The sequence below is a fragment of the Calypte anna genome, chromosome 11 (assembly GCF_003957555.1).
Source record: "Calypte anna isolate BGI_N300 chromosome 11, bCalAnn1_v1.p, whole genome shotgun sequence".
NCBI classification, from domain to species: domain Eukaryota; kingdom Metazoa; phylum Chordata; class Aves; order Apodiformes; family Trochilidae; genus Calypte; species Calypte anna.
Genome location: NC_044257.1, coordinates 12,862,186 through 12,882,606, shown reverse-complemented (window position 1 = coordinate 12,882,606; position 20,421 = coordinate 12,862,186). Strand labels below are relative to the sequence as shown.

General features: G+C 36.0%; 1 protein-coding gene across 4 annotated transcripts in view; it reads right to left on the bottom strand.

Annotated features, from left to right (window-relative positions):
- The window catches only part of CDH8 (cadherin 8), a 140,640-nt gene that overhangs the window by 81,073 nt on the left and 39,146 nt on the right, over window positions 1–20,421 (bottom strand). For all 4 annotated transcript variants that reach the window (XM_008491636.2, XM_030457619.1, XM_030457620.1 and 1 more), the window contains one exon: window positions 8,149–8,443. In XM_008491636.2, the coding sequence (XP_008489858.1) occupies window positions 8,149–8,443 (295 nt within the window). The remainder of the gene's footprint in view (window positions 1–8,148; window positions 8,444–20,421) is intronic.

Below are 20,421 nucleotides of genomic sequence, written 5' to 3'. Positions count from 1 at the left end.
TTTAAAAACTATTACCATATGAGGGAAATGGGAAAAATATATTGTATGCAAATGTGTAACTGCAGGTGTGCAAGGTGCTTGCCATGCATAGGAGAAAAATGCCTTCTGCACAGCCCATAGACAATAGAGCAATCTGGCAGCCTTCAGCATTTTACAGCTGTATAATGAGGACTGTTGGAAGCATGGCTGTGACATAAAATAAGCTGCATATTTTACATATTTCTGTGCATAAACTAATTGTTTTGGAATTCTGATGCTGTCTTTTTAATGTGATTTCTTTGGATCTGAATGTTTACTCCAGAAACACATACTCAGATCTAGTGATACAGATAAATCTTTGGTAATTATCCTTACTGACATTACCTACTCCTTGGATGTACCTTGTGTGAATCTAACAAGAAAGGACATTGCATTTTCAGTTATAAGGCTGGCAGATCTTCCTTGCAACAACTTATAAGATGGTGCCACCGCAGAGCCTGCAGATATTCCTTCATAAATTCCCTGGAGTGGCTGTTTGTTAGGATTAGAATACAGTCTGTAACATCACAGACAACAGTAGAAGGGTAAAATATATTTTTTTTTGTTTGGCTTAAAGAATTATGTTTCCTTTTCATGTTATTTTTTTATTCTTCCCTTCAGATATCACCCTCACTATGGAATATTAATTGCTATTTGTAAGAGATGTGGGAAATAGCTTTTCTTTTGCTTAGGACTTTTTTTGAAAGACTGCTTGTCTCTAATCAACTGACTATTTCATCAGCATTCACTGCAAGGTCCCCAGGCAAAGACAGTAAAATTGGATGATCACTGTTCACTACATTTCCAAGCAGGTAAAAAAAGTACTGTAAGGCTTGATGAATTCGATGGAGGTTTCAGGTTATGCTCAGGTGTATTGTGTAAAAATACAAATAAATAATAAAGTAGCCCTGGCTGTTTACTGCAGACATTCTTTAATTTACAACTTTCATTTGTGAAGACAAAAAAAGGCTGTTATAATCTTGCAGCTTTGATGCTCTGCTTGCTTTGTTTTTCAGAGTGAAGCCTATAATGCCAGCAACTGTAATTCAGGTTGTGAAAGCAGACTCTGAAATATTGCCCCCTCAGGCCACTGCAGAGCAAGCATATGGCAGCAGAGACCATTTGGGCTCCAGGGAAAGGGGAGAGTTGAATCAGCTGCCCAGCAGTACTCTGCTGGTTGATTCATGAGAAACCCACATTGACATCAGCTCCACAGGCAACTGCTTATCCTTATTCATGAAGAAACAGTAAGTGTTGCAGATTCAGTAACTAAACAAAGACAGCATTACCAGTTCAGGGTAGGGTGGGGAATGACCAGTGCCAGAAAAAAAAATGGATTCTGAGTTGGATCTGAATCTCATTTTCCAAATGTCAAGAGTGTCCACTGAAAAGAAATCTAACACAGGCCATCTGAACTAACAGAGTTTGGAGAGTATTGTTTCCTAGCATCCTAAAGCTAAGCCTTTTGTGTTACAGATAAACATAGAGGTTATATGAAGAAAAGCTTCCATCAAAACATTACCACACTGGATTTAATTTTCTGACCTAGAACTTTCTCCCTTCTGGTTAGAACTTGTATATGTTTCTCACAATTGAAAAAAGAGAGAATATGTTCCAGTCCAGTTCTGTGACATTTCACAGAACCTCAGTTTGGCAAAAATCTATGCTTATCTACTGCCCTTCATCTGTTTTCCATTTAAGCAGCACCCACTGGCCAGCACACGGGTCCATGTCACAAACATACCTGGTCTGGAAAAACAAAATGGCAGACTTTCAAAGCCAACAAAACAAAACCCCTACCACTGCCTTAAGCACTTTTTGCTTCAAAGTTTGAGATTTGGAAGAATTGTGACATATCCTGGCTAAGAGTAGATTTAAGCTGGTAACCAAAAGCAAATGTATCAGAAACCGGAGTCAAAGTTGTATTTTCATATAGTCACAGAACAGAAACATGACAATGTGTTTGACAGGTACAAATGAAAGAAACCTAAAAGAATTTAAGCAGCAGAATATCAGCAAAAAGAACAAGATGTTTGTAACTAAGAGACAAGAATCAACTGGAAAAAAGACAGTAGGCAGTCTCATATAGATTACATAGGACTGCAGCAGCATATACCTTAGACTGCCAGAATTTTCTCTGCTCTGCCCTCACATGATTAACATACAGCAATGTCTGTCTGTCTGTCATCCTGTGAAACAGGCACAAAATGGGAAGACACATTCCTCTATATGAAACTATAAGGAACTTCAACTGTGACCCAGAAAGCTTTTTTTCCTGAGGAGTTTGTCTTTCCTATGTGTCACTTGTAAGACATTCCTTTGTACAAAGGGAATCAATACGTGCAAAAAATGGAAAATTCGTGACTAATTGGGGATAGTTAATGGGGAGGAAAAAAGGCACGTTTTTCCTAAGATGCCACCACAGATTAATAGCTCCATATTTTACACAGGTAATTTAGGGCTTACTTCTATGAAACGTTCAGAGTCCCCAGAATCTAAACATTCAAGTACTTGTTTCCATTGGTATGAAGTATTTCGAGCAATCCCACTGATTGTAGCATATTTTGTATAAAGTCAATGAACATTCAGGACAATATAGGTCAGTGTGACTAAAGGGTCACATTATAAGCACCTAAAAACAATATCAGGACTTCAAAAATAGTCCTTGAATTCATAATGGTCATTTAAGAACAACTATAAAAACAGAATGACATCTTCAGTCTGACCTCATGAGAAATGGAAAGTACAAAAATAAGAGCACATACCCAGATATGTGGCCTTCTGAGGTTCAATAGCAAGACAAATTAAGAAGACTGCCTTGTCTTTGAATATATACTAACCTAATACTTAAAGATACTTGTGACTTTGCTTTTGGAACAATATCTCAGTCACACAGAGTGCACTGAAGATTTTAAACACATACATACTCAATAAATCTCTCACGTAACACGTTCTTCAGCAGCACAGCTAGTGAATTTGATTATGCACAAGATGAACAATTAGAGGAACAAGAAAACATGAAGACATACATTTTCTAACAGCTGTTACATTGTTGCTGTACTTCACATCTGCTGGTGTTTTCCTTAGCTTTTGCACTCCCTTTGCATTTACCCTTTGGGCTAATTTGTAGTTGACCCCAGTAATGTAGTCCTTTTACTCTACAATTTTGTGACAAACTATCATTGATTTAACAGTCATGCTCAGTGCCTTAAAAATCAATGAATACATAGGAAAAAAACCCACAGCAAGACAGTGCGGTTGATCTTGATAACATTTCAGTTCAGGTTTTTATCACAAGTTTCTAATTTGTCAAGTTATTTTATCACTTTCCATATCAGACATTGCACGTTGATTTCATATTCAATAGATTTTTTCCCTTCTGTATACAGTTTCTTAGAGGAAGAGGACTAATACCTTTGTGAGAACTGGAAAGAAAAACTACAATATGTGTAGGGTTCTTCTACTATACCTGGCTACACTAAATAACTGTTCTACTTAAAAAAAAAAAAAAAAAAAGAAAAAGAAAAAGAAAAATTATTGAATGATTTCTTATTTACAGTGGTGTAATCAAGGGCGAACTTTGATCCAATAGAAAACCTTGCCAAGTAGTAGTACTGCTGCCCAAGTGGGAAACTGATATTCTGACTCAACTGAAAGCCTGATACCTTTCCAATAAAGACCCTTTTCTCCTAAAACTAGTTTTTATGGAAGCATTTAAGGACAAAAATTTTATTCTAAGCATTTTCACATTGTTGATATCTTTAAGTGTCAAAAGGCAAAAGCATTTCTAAAGCAATAGCAGACTTAATTCCACTGTATGTATTTTAAGACAGGGTTTCTGATGACAGGGAAAGTCTTACTATTTGGAGATTATTAAAGTTTGTCTGTTTACCTTAGTTCAGGCAAATTATGAGAGAATTCTCAAATCTTGTGTCTTTTTTTCTTTTTCCATCTGCGTCCTTTCTATTTCACCAATACATTTGTCACTCTACTTCCACCATCTTTTATCTTTCAACATGACAGTAGCTGTCTAAACACTCTTGGCTTCATTAAGAATGAAGCAAAAAAAAAATTCACTCCTTATCCCTCTCCTGAAACTACACCGTTAGGAGACAATATCCACTTTTGCTCTCATCACCTCTGCAGCACGTTCTCAAGGAAATCATCAATCTGTGTGTAGCTGCGAAGGCAACAGAAACAGAACAGGGGTGGGAGAGGGTGTGGTGTGGAATTTTTTTTCTTTTCATTTTTTTTTCCCCCCCTCTCACTTTTCTTTAAATAAGTTACAGGACCAGTTCCAATTACCCTCGCGGATCTTCTAAGATTGGTCATCATTTACAGAATATACTATCTTCATTGCAGGCTATCTTCATAGAGAGCTCATCGACAAATAGGAAGCTTAGCTGAATCTCTTTTAAAGGTTTTAGCAAGGTTTCATTCCCAGAGTGTCCCTTTACCTCTAAAAGTGATTAGACAAGATTTGCAGACAAATTAAATGATTTCCTATTTGTGAAATGCAGTACTGTTACAATGAAGTGATTTAACAGATTTCACTTTTTGATCTTTAATGCCTTAAGAAAATTAATATCAGAATTAAAAGATTAAAGTGCTCAGTTTCAGCAAAGAGCACATTCCCAATATACACTATTAGCTTTCACAAGCAAACTCATCATTTTGGAGTTGTAGAACAGGGCTTAGTATGGTAGCTTATATAGAAATTACTAAAAAAAAAAAATAAAAATGCAAGGGTGTAGTGAGCAAAAATTTCATTTAGTTCTCCAAATTTTTTTTGAAATGTGTTCCTCTTGTTTCTCAAAGAGAAATAAATTATTTCAAAATAACTCTGAACACAGTGATGACATAAACCATTCAGTACACGTGTGGGTGTATTTTCTTTGAAGACAGCTGAAAAGTGAGCATCATTCCTACTGGAGGTAATGCAGCGTAATACTAAGTGTCTTTGCACCAAGCAGTGGGAGGAAAGCCTTGCAAATCCTTTTGTTTTCATAGGGAAGCAGGATTTTCTGGATATCACTGATATAAACTATAAAAATCGAAAAGGCTGGATTGTGGCCATGTATATGTGGTAATCTATACTGTCAAACACACATGCTCACCCATATCACATAGAGAAGGCTTGCATGTACATTGCAGTAGAGCGAATCATTTATGTTCTAAATACTCATGTAAAAATACCACTGATATTCACAGAATACATCTTGTCTAGCAAGGAACATAAGACCAGTATCTAATGTACTTACTAAAAAAACTGCATTGTGATAGAACCTCAACATTACATTACAGAATATTGAAAGGTTAATGTGTTCATCTGTATTCTATGCGTTTCTTTCTACAGAGGTCCAAAAATAAAATGCCTTGTACTGCATCCTCATTACATAAGTACCATATATATATATAGCATTAGTTCTTCTGCTTCAGAGCAGTCAGAATAGAAATAAACTTTGAGGAAAGGAGACGTTTAGTGGAACTTTGTTTTATCCTGAATAAGAATATTGCCTATACTGACTATGTGGTAGAAATATCAAGGCTGAAATTAGCAGTGGGTGGAGATCTCTCTAAGGGGAACTGGGTAAATGGATAATGAAATTGAAATACTCTTAGTGTGGCAAAAAAACCCCACAACAAACACAAGGAAAAAAACCCAACCAAATGTCTCAAAATCATAGAGTTTTCTTATAAATATTACAGAGTAGTTAAAGTAATTTTAAAGAAAGCTAAAATGATTTATGCAGAACCTTTAGTAGAGTTCTTCATGTTGCTATGTTGCTACCTGTGTGTTAAAAGGAGGAAGGCAGAAAAAAATAGTAAACATGACATTAGTGAAGGGGCAGTGTTCTCACCTTCAATCTGCCAGCACTGAAATTCAGTTCTCTCAGAGATTAAGACACAGACTTGATTGCTGCACAGATTTTACAGTCATTCATGACCCATGCAATGCAATGGCAAACATACTATGAGTTTTGAAGAGGCAGCTGAGAATTAGGTTTTTGTTTTGCAACATAAGAATAGGAGTGTATGGCTGTGCTTCTTTACAGAAAGAAGCTTGGAAACACCCCCCCTAGGAATGTTACATACAAAGACACACAAGGTTCAGAGGTGATACGGGATAAATGTGCAAAATGTTCATAGATTCAGTTATAAGGGTAATAAATGGTAGGTCTCCAATACAATTTATAACAAATATCTACTTATATTTGTGTTGTTAGAATAAACTTGTTTTGGGCCAAACTCAAGCAGTCTAAGATTATGTAAAAATGTGGAACTACATCATTTCAGACATGGTTCAGTGAAGAATAGTTTCTCTTTCCCTCACCATGCTAGGGGAAACAGATGAAATAATACCCTCCAAAAGCCAGTCCTTTTCATTGTTCACTAACCTGACATCTATGCCCAGGCACTGGACATTGGTCTGTAACCTTCTACTGTAAAGCTTTCCCAGATAAGAGAAATTAATTCTTTAATTAATCTCTCGTGACCTTCCTTTACATTTTCCCTCCTTTTTCACCCTTTCACTTTTCTCAAATGTTTTGCTTTCCCTCTCTACCTTTTTCTTCTTTGCTCTCACTGCACTTTCACCACCTGTTAAACTTCATGTTAACTGATTCACTAGATCTCTTGATTCACTTAATTAATCTGATCCTTTGACTAATTTCCTGTTTAAGTCTTTGGGCTTCTTTTCCCCTCATCATCTTTACAGTGAATATTCCTTGGATCTGGGCCGTATCTTGAAAAAGGCTTGCTAATACTGCTCATATGCAGATACAAATTATTTTTGTAGCAGCATTTATTATCAGAAACTATCTTCTCATGTCTGTATGTACCTTCATTTTCTTTTTTTCCTAGAATAAAACAAGTCCCATTCATACAAAAATTTTCTGCCTTCAACTTCCTTTTAAAAAAATTATTTTAAATGTATTTCATTTAATTAAGACCTTTTCTTTGCCTAGAGCTTGGCAAAAGTATATTCCAAAAGCAGGCCCATAAAGAGATTGTGCTGCTCTATAATTAAAAGCAACTTAAGAAACCAAACCTATCTTTGGTGAAACAACTGACACAAAGGCTTGAAAATTCACATATCAGTTTCAGCACAAGTAATTCAGTATATGAAAATCTGTTGAAAAATTATTGATTAGAAAAATGAAGCCTCAGGTATCACCACTAGTACAGCTCACTGTACTGAAAGGATGTGAGAAGATGGTTCTGGCTCCCCATATTCCTCCTCTTTTTAAATAAAAAATAAAGAATGATGGGTTTTGAAACTTTCTGATAGGGTGCTGCTTTATTTTAATGAAGTGTCTTGGCACTCACTCCTTCAATTATCTTGTTTTGACAGATGTAGACAAACTGCTGAAAAGCACATTATCCTCAGCCTAATCCTATAAAACATTAGAATTTACTCCACATTTTGTGGCCAGATTTTGATGTCTTTGCTTACTCTGAATTCTTACATTACCCTGAAACTGACTCATAGTTTGATGGGCTTCCTTCCCTTTTGCTTTAGTGGCAGCTTAAGATCACCTGTACTAGCTATGTATATATCAGTAGGGACTGATAGCTTTCTCTGTCTTTCTCTTCTGTCTTCTGCAGAAATCCTACAGCTGAATGGTTGAGTCCACCCTAGAGTCCAACCATCAATGCCCAGACACAGCATCTTTCATTCTATTTTGGCTGATTACAGCTGCAGTTAGAGGAAAACAAGTAAGTATATATCAACATACTGCAAGTGCTACATCTGCATATGAAAATACACAAACAGATAATTAAGCATCAACAAAACATCAACAGGATTAGGCTGTCATGTTGGAACAAATCTTTGATAAATTCTTCTCAACAACAATACTCTCCAGCATCATAAGGGGAATATAAATTTAGCCCATTAAAGTGCTGTTGGACAAAGACAGACACATTAATACATCTGTTACTCATTTTCTTACTACTAAGGGACTCTACTATTGTGCTACAGTTGAAAGCTTTGGCCAAGAAGAGATTTGAAAATATGCAAATTAATGCTAACAACATAATAAATATCATATTATTCATCAACAACTCAATGGCATATTGGCAGAGTTTAAACTGTGTCCATGTTTGCCCATTTTCAGACATACATACCTACAACAGACATTTCTGGAACTGTAGCATGATATGGACCATCAACAAACTCTGGGGCATTGTCATTGATGTCTTGAACCTTAATAATGAATTCTGAAGGAGGCTCCAGAGGTTTGTTTGTGTCCCTGTCAACTGCTTGAGCTGTTAGAGTGTATTCAGCTTTTTCCTCACGGTCAAGCCTTTTCATTGCATGAATGTCTCCAGTCTTGTCATTGATCACAAAGATTGTTCCAGCTCCGTCTCCTGACAGAATATACTTGATTTTGCTACTGCCAGGATCCAGATCTGTGTGTAACTGAAAGGAAAAAAAAAACACTTTAGAAATAAAAATTACACCCAAAACTTTTTTTGCATAGTTCTAACAGTACATTTTGTCAAGCTATTCTTTTGTACTTTTAGCACCAGTGATCCATATCTCAGCTTGAATACACAAGGAGAGTAGGGATTTGTATGCATACTAATCAAAAGTGAATGTAATCACAGGCATAATTAGACTTTCTATTTAAAAAGCAGTTGTTATATATATTTTAAATCCCTGTTCTAAAATGTAAATGCCTTCAGAACAATTATCAGCCAAAATGAACAAGCACAAAACATCCTTAACCTACTAGATCAAAGTGTGAACGAAGGATTAACAACATTAATCTAATTTATTATTTAGTGTTATTATTACAGTTTATTTTCAGGTGACTGAAAATGGCTGAACACTATCATCTGTGTAAATGTTGTAAGGGACAGCATTCACAGAAATTTAGAAACATACCATAACTCAGCTATTAGCAGAACTTAAAAGGTTCTAAGACCTTTATTCTAAAAGTAGTTCCCATGAAAAAAAAACTTTTTTTAAAGCAAGTTTCCATAAATGTAAAAGAAACCCTTACACACATCTTCCTGTTCTCCTAAATGCCACATTAGAAGAAATGATATGTAGGCTGTGCTTGGCTTTTCAAAAAAAGATATTTATAATAATCTGAAACAGTATGAAAAAACAGGTTTTCTTCTTTACTTTGAATCTTTTCCTTAAGTAAAAGCCTAAAATGAAGAACACTGGAGCCAAACACTGGAGCCAAGTACTAAATATCATATTATCTCCTGTAAATTTTAACTTGCTAAGGCGAGAGCAGCAATTGCTGGAGCATATGTATTAGTGTAAATACATTCTAAAAACAGGATAATAATTTAAATATGCATTAATATTTGCTATTTAAAATTTACTACTAAATTCAACACATTTCATAAGAAGAATGGGAAGCAGTGTATAACTTATGAGTAAAAATGTGACTTGCATTTATTATTGTTTATCTCTACTTCACAAAAGACAGTCTGATGAAAATTTGTATAACTTGTTTAAGAAAGCTTCAACATGAGTTGCAACAACTACTACTAGTCCTTTCAGTTTACTCATCATTGTGCAGACAGCTCAAAATAAATTATTGCTGGTTATGTATTTTACTCTTCAATTGATAGTAGTGGTTGCTAGGGCTGGAATCTGTAATACAATGTTAAAATAACTGTAGGAAAAAGCCTTTTAATATTGGCTACAGCCAAACTGTAAGTAGATTTTTATGTCAAACCACGAGTAGGCTCCGCAAATTCTTCAGTATATAATTGGTCACACAGTTATCTGCAATTTGCTACTCAGGAATAGGAGCTTAGAAAACTTGTTAGCAGCACCTGACCAAAAGGAATCTCAAATTGTTGCAATGAGCACAGCAGACAATAGCAGTCAGGTCTGATTTTCCAGTTGATCTGATTTATTATACATACAGAATTCTAGGCCACCCGTGTGTTCTCTGCACTGCAATAACAGCAGAACTCCCACAGACTACAAAAGGTGTCACTTCATCTTCAGCTTTTTGCCTGGCAACACGGTATTACCACACCCTTGTTTTAACAACTTTTTAAAAGCAATGTAACAATCCAAGGATATGCATTGCTTCATCCAGTTCACTCTTCCTACCCATTCCACAAGAGCATACACACAGACATCAAGTGACAGCTGAGTCATTTTTCCAAAAATTCTCTTTTTCTTCTTGTACTTGCAATCAGCTTCTACTTGAGAACAATCATCATAATTTCCCTTATTTCAGTTTAGGTTGCACACTCTCTTGTTGGTTGGGCTGCAGTTTGATCTGCTCAGTAAGACATGACAAATTTTTATCTCAAAAATTATTTCTCTTATAAGCAGGATGATACTCAGTTTAGGTGTCAGCACCATAAAAAAAATATTTTCAAGGTACCACAACCTGTCAAGATCAATCCAGAATCTGTGTTTTAAACATATTGTTTATATTTTAAGCATCTGAATAAAATCTATACAGTTTGAACATTGCAAATGAAGTTTTGGGCACAACATTGAAAGCTGAGTTACTATCGTGTCATATAACAACATTGTCTAGATACAGAACTCTGAAAAGCAATTGAGAATATCTCAATTCACCCAAATATGAAGAACCTTACAGTGAAAAACTATAATCTGAATTTCTAAAAATATACTGTCTGGATAAACTAGATATACCACACAGGTATTTGAAAGTGCTCAAGCATTCTCCAATTTGCTAATAAGTAGGAGAGACTGTTAGTATAATTTCCTGTGTAAGTTTATCCTTATTACCCAACAGAAGTTATGGTTCATAAATCAGCTCTGGTATAAAGTAGACTATAAAACCTTTGGAGCCCTAGGAAATTAAAATGAAAAAAAAAAATTCGGACTATTCTGAATTGTTTCTTCTAATATGTTAAAGTCCTTTCTTTCAAAAGGAAGACATGGATATTGCTATTTTAAATACTATAAAATGAAGGGCTAAACTTTAAACAAAAAATGGAAGAGCTAGAAGGATCTTTCAGTCTTAAGAGCTGAAACTGAGTCTGATTAGCAGAAGACCAGGGGTTCTTTAGTCAAAGATTATCAGTGGGAAAAATTATAGTGAAATTATTTTACTTCTTAATTAAAAAAGAAGCTATAAACACAGCACTTACAGAAATTTTATTTTCTTTTCATGTTGATGATGCAAGGTGAGAGATAAAAGCACTTTTCTAGGTTTTCAAGTTCTTACACTCTAATATCCAAATAATACACTAAAAGTCCTATGGAAAAGCCATTTTTCCAGATAACTCCACTGTTTGCATTTAGATTTAAAACATCATAATCCACTCACAAGTTAAATCACAGCACTGAAGTGAAATTCTAAGCCAGAAAACATAGCATTTTTTCCAGGTAACATTTTCTCTCTTCTAACAGATGTGAACAATAATTTGCAGGAATGGTCAAGCTTCAGCAAGCTGTGTTCATGTGAAGGTTAAAGATCATTAAACACATAATTACATAGGGTCTAGGTGAATGATAGAGAGGCATAATGAATATGATGAGTATTGGTTTCTGGTGAAAAAGCCTCAGAGACGTCATAAATGCAAGATAGCTTTCCAACCTGTAGCTTGATTTGTTGCACCTCTGCTTGAAAGCTGACCTCACATTTTTCAGAGCAATATAGAGAAATGTAACAATTATTTTCTTTTTTAAAAAGGAGATATCTATTGCCCATGTCCCACTGCTAGACAGAATCCCAGAACAAAGAGAAAAGTATGTTTACTGGAAAAATTAGTCTTGTTAAGAGTGATTCAAACTCACTTTTTTTCATGTGAGACTCAGTTAATGACTTCAAAGGAAGTGAAATCTTCCTCCATCAATTCCCTGCCTGTGGGACTTTAAATTCAAACATTTCTCTCCCTTAAACTAGCAAATGTGATTCCATCACCAGATTTGTGCCCAGATTTATGGCAATAGGAGAGGTTTTGGATCCTCTCCTAGTTTTAATGGTGGTCCAGATGCCCTGTATGAATACCCTACTAATGGCTCCCATATAGCCTCAGCACAGGACCATTCCTAAAAAATGAACTTAATTCAAAATGAACCCTCTGAACACTGCAGTTCCTAATAATTATGAATTCCTTTGCTGTTCTCTGTTACAATACAAATGATAATCCATGAAGTCAGTATTAATTGCAACAGCACATACAGTGTACTGCCACAAAACTAACATTATTTTCACTAATAATGAAAGCATATCTAGAAGTATTGCCAACACACTATTCAAATGTAACATATATTTATAGTCTCCCACATACATAGATTACAAACATGTATAATTACAATCAATGCAAGAGAAATTGCAGAGACTGACTTGCTCAGAGTGTCTACATTCTGTAGATATAAAAGTACTACTCTGCAGTAAAAAAAAAAACCAACATGAATATGTTACTGATATTTTAAAAGGCTGCAGAAGCTTCAAGTTAAGTTAGTGAAGTTCTTTTGCAGTTCTGAGTACAGAGAGAAATTTAACAGTCTCTTCTGTAAATGGAAACTCTCACCTGCTCTCAGTCTGATTTCCCAGCTACCTGGCAAACCAAAGGTAGTCAGAACAGCTTGCTCAGCACAATGAATTTCACATTCAAGCCACATGCCTCACCCTCAGGAAGTATATAATGCACTTGGGGCTGCTCAATGCCCAGAATGGGGAGAAGCTGTTGACTGGACTTAGAAGCAGGACTGAGCACTTCAAGAACTCTCCAAGTATGTGGGTGATGCACAATTTGCTACAGAGGAGCCTGTCATGAGATGCATTAACAAAAGGATGATTTGTAACCCCAGTTTCCTCATATTAGTAAAAAAGCATAAATATATCAATAACTCACAAGAGGGGGAAATCTACATATTATGAAATGCTTTGGACATTTTTAATTAAGGAAAGAGAAGAAGGCATTATGTAATCAAGTTTTTATTTGAGTTTGTTATAAAGTAATTAATTCATCCTCATGTAATTACAAGGGAATTACCACTTACTTATTTCAAGGGAAAAGGTATAATCTGCCCTTAGAACTTCATTTTAAAATTTGCATCATTCTACTCCTTCATAGCTCTGGCATCTTTTTAAGGAATTTACTACTGCATCTCTGATTTTTACCTCATGTTACATGGGTACACACATAACACACCAGCCATATGCTAATTTTTGAGGTTTATCTAATTTTTACCTATTCCTTGCAATTAAAATCCTCATTTATGACGCAGACCCCATTTAAGGAGCTTAAAGATGGAATTCTCAGCTTTTACAACTCTTCTGCAAAACTGCTGAGTTCTAAGAAGCTCAAGATTGTTCTGTGAAATTATGGAAGGATTTTAGTGACTTTTACAATCATTTATATATATCAATGCTTTCAAAACCCATAATGCATCTTACTCATTACGTGTTTCTTTTTGTATGTGACTTTGTACATTGTTGTGGGGCTTTTTTTGCTAAAAATAGGAACATCATTAGGTGTTAGAGAAGGCTTTTGTGAGCATTGTTGATGTGCTCTGACACACAATGAGCACGTTTACTGATGACCCAGAGTTTAAAAAAAGTAATTCATAATTAAACTACTGTAGATAGATTCAATTCATTTGCACACAATGAAGGATTAATAAAGTGAATGTAATTTCAATTTAATAAAATCTTTCATTTTCTCCATGGATAGGCTGATCCCATCTTCAGTAATGGTGCACTATGGGGAAGTAGAAAACCAAATATTCTGCATTATTATTCAGGGTAATGACAAACTGGGGCACAGACTTGATGTGCCTGACATAATGTCAGTACTTGGAATGCTTTAAGAAAGGAAACAGACATGTCTGTGGATGACAAAGGTTTCATTTAAGATATGAGAACCATGTAACTTGAAGCCTCTGGAGTAACTGTCAAAAGACATTACTGCTCACACTTCTCAGCTGCAGTTTCATAACCATATTCAAAGAGAATTAAAGCAATAATATCACTCTAACACTTTCATTTAAGATTGTAATCATTGCTTTTGTCTGCCTCAGTTTCCTACCATGTCATTTGAGTATCTTTGATTCCAGATGGCTTCTTTTATGTTTCTGTTTATTCTTTGCTACTGCTTTTTTATTCTATTTGATTTGCTAATTTTGTCTCTGTTTATATTCGTGCACAAACTGCTTTTCATTGCTTACCTTTTGGCATCATCTTACAATACACTAGAGTGAACTGTTGTTTAGAAACTAGAGACAAGATTGGGATCTAACAATCTGTTTTTCTAATTCACTGTTTATGACCAACTGATGCAAGAAAAGAGCTCAGGAATTTGACTGTGTCTTCAACAAAACATCTAGACTGTAGGACTACCCAAGCCATTCCTAAACAGCTCTATAGACACATTTACCTCCAGTTAATCACAAAATAAATTTTGAATCGGAATTGTTATGTATTGCTGGTGTTGTATCACAGAAGCTGTTTCCCTGCCAGGGGAACTCCTTAAGAGAGAGGAAACTACGCCCTCAGATGCAAAGTTTTCCCCAAATCCACAATCACATGTTCATCTTCAGTGGTTGTGATGGCAACAATGGTACTTTGTTTCTACTCCTTTCTATCTTCATTCGAAGCATGGCCTCAGGTTGATTTTTCTGTATGCATTCCTTACATTCCTTACTTCTTCTGAATCCTTATATTAAGCCAGATGATAGCTGAAGCTTTCTGTTGCCCTAGTTCTGGCTTCAGCCCTTCCCATTTGGGAATACCATCTGTCTTCCCTTCTGTCCAGAGAACACCACCACCACACATGACCTGTGTCCCACCACAGCTTGGACTGCTGCCTTTACTCACTGCTTTCTGCAGCTCTTTAGCACCCAAGTGTCCTGTGTCAAGTGGCCTCAGATGGCTGGCACCTTTTTGTAGCTGGCTTCCTGCCTAGCTTGGAGTTCACGTAAGTATTTCTGAACCCAGACTGCTGCTCCTTTCCCATCTTACAGCAGACATTGCTGCTGTAAAAAGGTCTTATTTTTTTTAACCAAACTTTTTTTGATATTTGGAAACATGCAATAAAATTCCGTCATGTTGTCAGAGGAATCCATTTCCATGTCATTTATCTCTGTTATTTAATCTGTAGTGTACTGCAGTTCACCACAGGAGATCCAAAAGCTAGGTACAGAGAGCCTCAAAAACTACATGTAGTTTTAGTCTTGTAAAATATATTTCTTCTGTGTCTTCAGGGAAAACAAAGTAATTGTCTGTGATCTACTGTTTGTTTATACTAACAATTCTAGTGCTCCAGGCATCATAATTAAGAGTGTCTCCTGCACTTGTCACTTTTTCCAACTAAGTGAAATAGCACTAGAGTCACTCACTCTCTCCTCCATCTTGTCAGTCTTGAACACTAGCTAAGCTGGAGTTTCTACTGCCTCTAAGATTGTGTGAAGTCTCCAAACATCATGCTGGAAGACTGCTCCCTCTTGGCTGTCAACTTCCCCTGCCAGCAGAGCCTGTCTTGCCACTCCATCTTCTATATTGACCAGAAATGGGGAAGGCTGTAAAACGCTTTAAGAAATGGTAATTTCCAGTTCAACGTGCTAGCCAGAAGTCTGGCACTTCCCATATGCCAAAATCCGCTTTCTTGTTCCTTTAATCATCATCTTATTCACACTGTTCTGAGCTGTTTTCTTTGCTGTTTGAGCCACATTCTTTCTTTCCTCTTTAAAAACTTACTCTATAACTTGCTAGGCCTCAGTCTCAGGCACAGAGTACATTGCTCTTCAGCACTAAGACCTGTTTCTGTGTTTCAAATTATTTTCTCAAGTGAATGTCAGAGCAATACCTCTTAATACATACTCTTAGGATTGCAGAAGAGGAATAAAAAGGTTAATCACTACATTACCTATAGCAGTTATTTAAAGGCTGCTTATAAAATCTGTAAAAGTAGACAAAATACAAGATCTAGCCTGGACAACCAAGGGCAGAAAAAAGCACAATAGACCAGAGTGGTCATAGATGACAGGATATTTCTATTTATTTAAGCATATTTAAGTTGTCATAATTTACAATCCTTCAAGGCTCTGGCTTTGAGCTGCTTCCACCACCCTGGCTTCAGATCATACTTCACTCAATGATTAGGAGGATTACAGAGATAATATATTTAACCTGTCTGCCTTCCTAAGAAAGAAATTTCACATCCATTTAGAACGCAATCTGTTATTTAGTAACATTTAATGAAAAAACCTGAAAGCATTAGAAATACTTTTTTAAACGTAATTTTTCAAACTTGAGATGCCTGCTTAGCACACTTCAGTGCCTGAGCATTAGGAAGTAAGCATTGCCTAAAATCACATAATGTGTAAAGCTGGCAGTGCAAATAGAAAGCTCTTTTCTAGCAATTGGCTGTCAAACATCCACAGTGCAGAAATATAAACATCAGCTATGCAGCCAGCTTTGAGCTAAAATTGAAAACTGTTGAGAAGGTAACTGAGTGAAATAAAGAGAACTGAAAAAATAAATTGTGAGTACTTACATGTTGAGCATCTTGTAAACTATTTGCTTACATCTGATAATATAACTTGTCCTATTGTACTTACACTAACCTGTGAACTGTGCAATACAGTATGAATTTTTCGTATTAAAATATTTTCCAAGTTACTCGGAATGTGAAAATAAACAGAGCTAGGAAATGCTACAGAGTAAATTCCTGATTTGATTGATGTCAAACAAAACAATGGTTTTTCAGAGCTTCCATGTTTGCAGTTACATAGTAACATCAGTGTCAGACATCAGAATGAAGAGATGCAACATAGGGATAATTTGATTATTTCCCTCATTTTCTTGCAGTTAGATGTTTATTAGGGATAATTTTAAGTTATTCAGAAGAACCTAGTTGAAACTGGTTACTGTTATTTCCTGCAGTTTCATGAGAAATAATTTGCCACATCACTTGTGTGGTTTTCAAAGCTGCCTAATGTAATTTCCCATGCATTTCCACTAAGTCATGCATTCCTGTGAATTTCTTACAAACTGACTCACAAAGGTTATGTCTCTCATAATGTGATCAATTTGCAGTACCATTAAGCTTCAAATATTTTTCAGCCACTAGACATAGATCATAGCTTCTGCCTTTGTTAATGCTTTTCTGGAAGAATTGACAGAGGAGAGGAGAACACAAACCATTACACATAGACAGTATTAAATACGCAGAAATAAAAAACTGTGCCCACTCCAGTAGAGTCTGATATTTCGTGATGTATTACCTCTGATTTTCTAGCAACTTTATTGAATCCTGCAGTCCCCTTGTCACTTCCTATGGAGACTAAAGTCTAAGTGACAATTATCACTTTGGCACATCAGATAACTTGACCTGTTTCCAAGGAGGAAAAACCAGCAGTGTTGTGATTAAAAGTGTGGGCACTGTTAGGACTATTTATGTCATTTGCTGTAAACACCTATTCTACCTGTGATTCAACACATCCAAAATTTGGGGTCAATGTCCCATCAAAAAAAAGAAACTGGCTCAGCATGAACATAGGCAAAGTGTATACAAATCAGTGCCACAGAAGCTGTAAGTGTGTAACATATGTCAATCTCAAACCAGCCAGAATCCATACAGACTTTGCAGTGATTTAGTCTAGACCTTTATCCAAATTGTATGAGTGCATGGTGAAGACTACTGTGGGAGTCTGCAGGAGACATCTGTACTAATTTAATGATGGTTGAATCACTGTCAGATTTCTCTCCCCACACAAGCCTGGTAGTGCTTATATCACTCTGTGAGCAGAGAGCAGCCAACCCACAGAATGGTCCTCACCCCATTCAGCTGTTCTTTGCATTCAGGATATTCTTAGAAAGGATGGGTGACCTGCTCTGCTGCACTGGTATATTTTGAGGTTATCAGTACCAGAGAAGATGCACAGCATCCACTAGATTGGAGTTGGGAGGCAAAGAAACACTGTGATTTCTCAGATCATCTTTTTAAATGGCACACACTTTCAAATTACTGATTGTTAGGTTGCCCACTAGATACTGTAGTGGCCATATGTAGTTTCAAGGGCTGGACTTGATGATCTCTGAGGTCCCTTCCAACCCAGCCAATTCTATGATTCTACGATAAAAGGAACAGCAAAGGAGGGAAACAACTGCGTAATGGAAATCCCTTAAGATCTCCGAGGACTCTGCTATTTTATGTACGGAAATGAGTTCAGGTATCTATTAGAATGCCTCAAAGAAAAAAAAAAAAAAGAAAGAAAAAAAAAGAAAAATTCCACAGACTTAAAAAACATAAGAAAGAGGCAGGATATTTAGAACTGAAGTTTTTAAATTATCCAAATGACACCCTATATATAGAAAGACATAAAATCCAAATATCTTATGTACATTGCTGCTATTATCTGGAGAACTCTACTGAGAGAAGCAAATGACAGCTGGTTAGCTGGGCAGCTGACAACTGCAGAGTCAGTACTCATCTATAAATAATGATTATTAATTACTTGCTTTACAATAACAGATAGAGGTCCTTGTTGACACAAGTGCTCCGTTATATTGTGTGCTGCAGGCTTCAGTGAGCTTAATTCACTGTCCTCTGCTTATGGTGAAATATCAAACAAGTTTTTCCCCCTTCCCTTTTACTGAAGAGATAAGGAAGAATGAACCCAGAATACATAATTTTAGAAATGAGTTTCTAAGACATTGGCTAATTTCTACAATCACCACCTAGGTGTTCAGTTGGCTCAAACTCATGGAAATAACAAGGCCAAATTCTTGCATAAATTTATAGTCCTAAGATGATAATTTTTTAATTTTCTATTTTTAGTGTGAATGGTTTTAGCATCTGCTGTATCTGATATTGGACTTGATGATCTCAGAGGTCCTTTAAAGCCTCAATGATTCAGTGATAAGACCAAGGAACTCAGCAGGAGTCTTTGCCTCAAGTTTCAAGGGACACTGTACAAAACTCCTTATTGGAAACTATATAGAGAGTTACAAAGATACACAACCAAGGACACACCCCTAAAAAGAAAAAAACAAATCATCACAATTAATGTTTAGTTAGTAATTCATAGTGACTCCATAATTTATAGTTCAATTAAATGCAGAATTTAACACTAGCCTACAATTTTTTTTATACTTTTCTGACACCTAACAGATCAGGTGTAACTGACTTTCATACAAACTATATGATGAGATTAACAATTATCTGACTGTGAGATAATACAGTGCCAAAAATACCAAGACCCTGAAGTAATGTAAAATATTTGAGATTATTTATCAAGTCAGTAAAGCTGCCTTTTCACATTTACTCAGAATATAGGAGATGGAATATTTTGTTTGCCTATGGAGATGGGATCATTGGGCATGTAAATGGACATTGACGGCAAAGTTAACTGAAAAGATTCTGCTGTATGAAATTCTTCAACAAAACCTTAACAGTATAAATGCAGTGTTTCTCAGTTCTGTTAATGATATTCTGACACAGAACCAGATACCTAACAAATGTATGTTGGCTATCAGATGTTAATTAATTTTTGACATAAATTGGGATCACGGCCAGTCAAAAATTACAGTCACAGCACAACTAAACTAGATTTTTTTCCCCCATCCTGAAAATTAAAAATAAATAAATAAAGTATCTCAGTACTGACCACAATTGGCTTTCTGAGTTTGTAAATTCTTATCAACTGGACCATAGTTCTGTGTCTCAGCTCTGCCAATTCCACTAATACGCAGCTTTTCTCAGAGAAAGACAAGTTCACAGGACAAGAATGCTTGGAGCCATAATTTTCTCCAGTCTGGTGCATAACTCCTTCTGATTATACAGCATCAGTTTCAGCAATGCAGCTAAAACAGGGAACCTGATGGGCTCCCTTCTTTTTCTGATCATGCTATAAGAACATATGCCATAGTGGTAGGACAGGCTCAAACATCATTTTCAAGAAAAAATAATAAGCCCGAATACAGCCTGCTTCCCAGCCAGCACAAACTCCAAGGAATCTCAACGTGACAAAGAGAAAACATAGAGCAATTTTGGGGAACTGCAACACAAACAGCTCATATAATAGGATTCATAAGAAAAGCAGAGTCCCTGAGCAAGCTATATATTCTGCTTTAGTTTCATGTATTATGGATACGCAGGCTTAACAAACACTTCCATATCTGTGAAAGAATACAGAAAGACATAAAAATTCCTGTTTGTTAAATAGTTCATGAACTGTCCCTTACAGATGAGTCAAATTCATGGAGACTGTAGCATGCATCAGGACTGCAAGAAATCTCTGTTTAAAGATTCAATTGTTCCTGATACATGAATACCATGGATTTCTACACAGTTCACCTGTAACTTCAAATCCCTGCTGTTTGCCAGTATTTTCAATCTCTGCTCAGTCCAATTCTAACAATTTAGATGAATACTACATTGATTCCAACCATTCTCTAGACCTGAACAAAATATATTTGTAGGACAATGTAT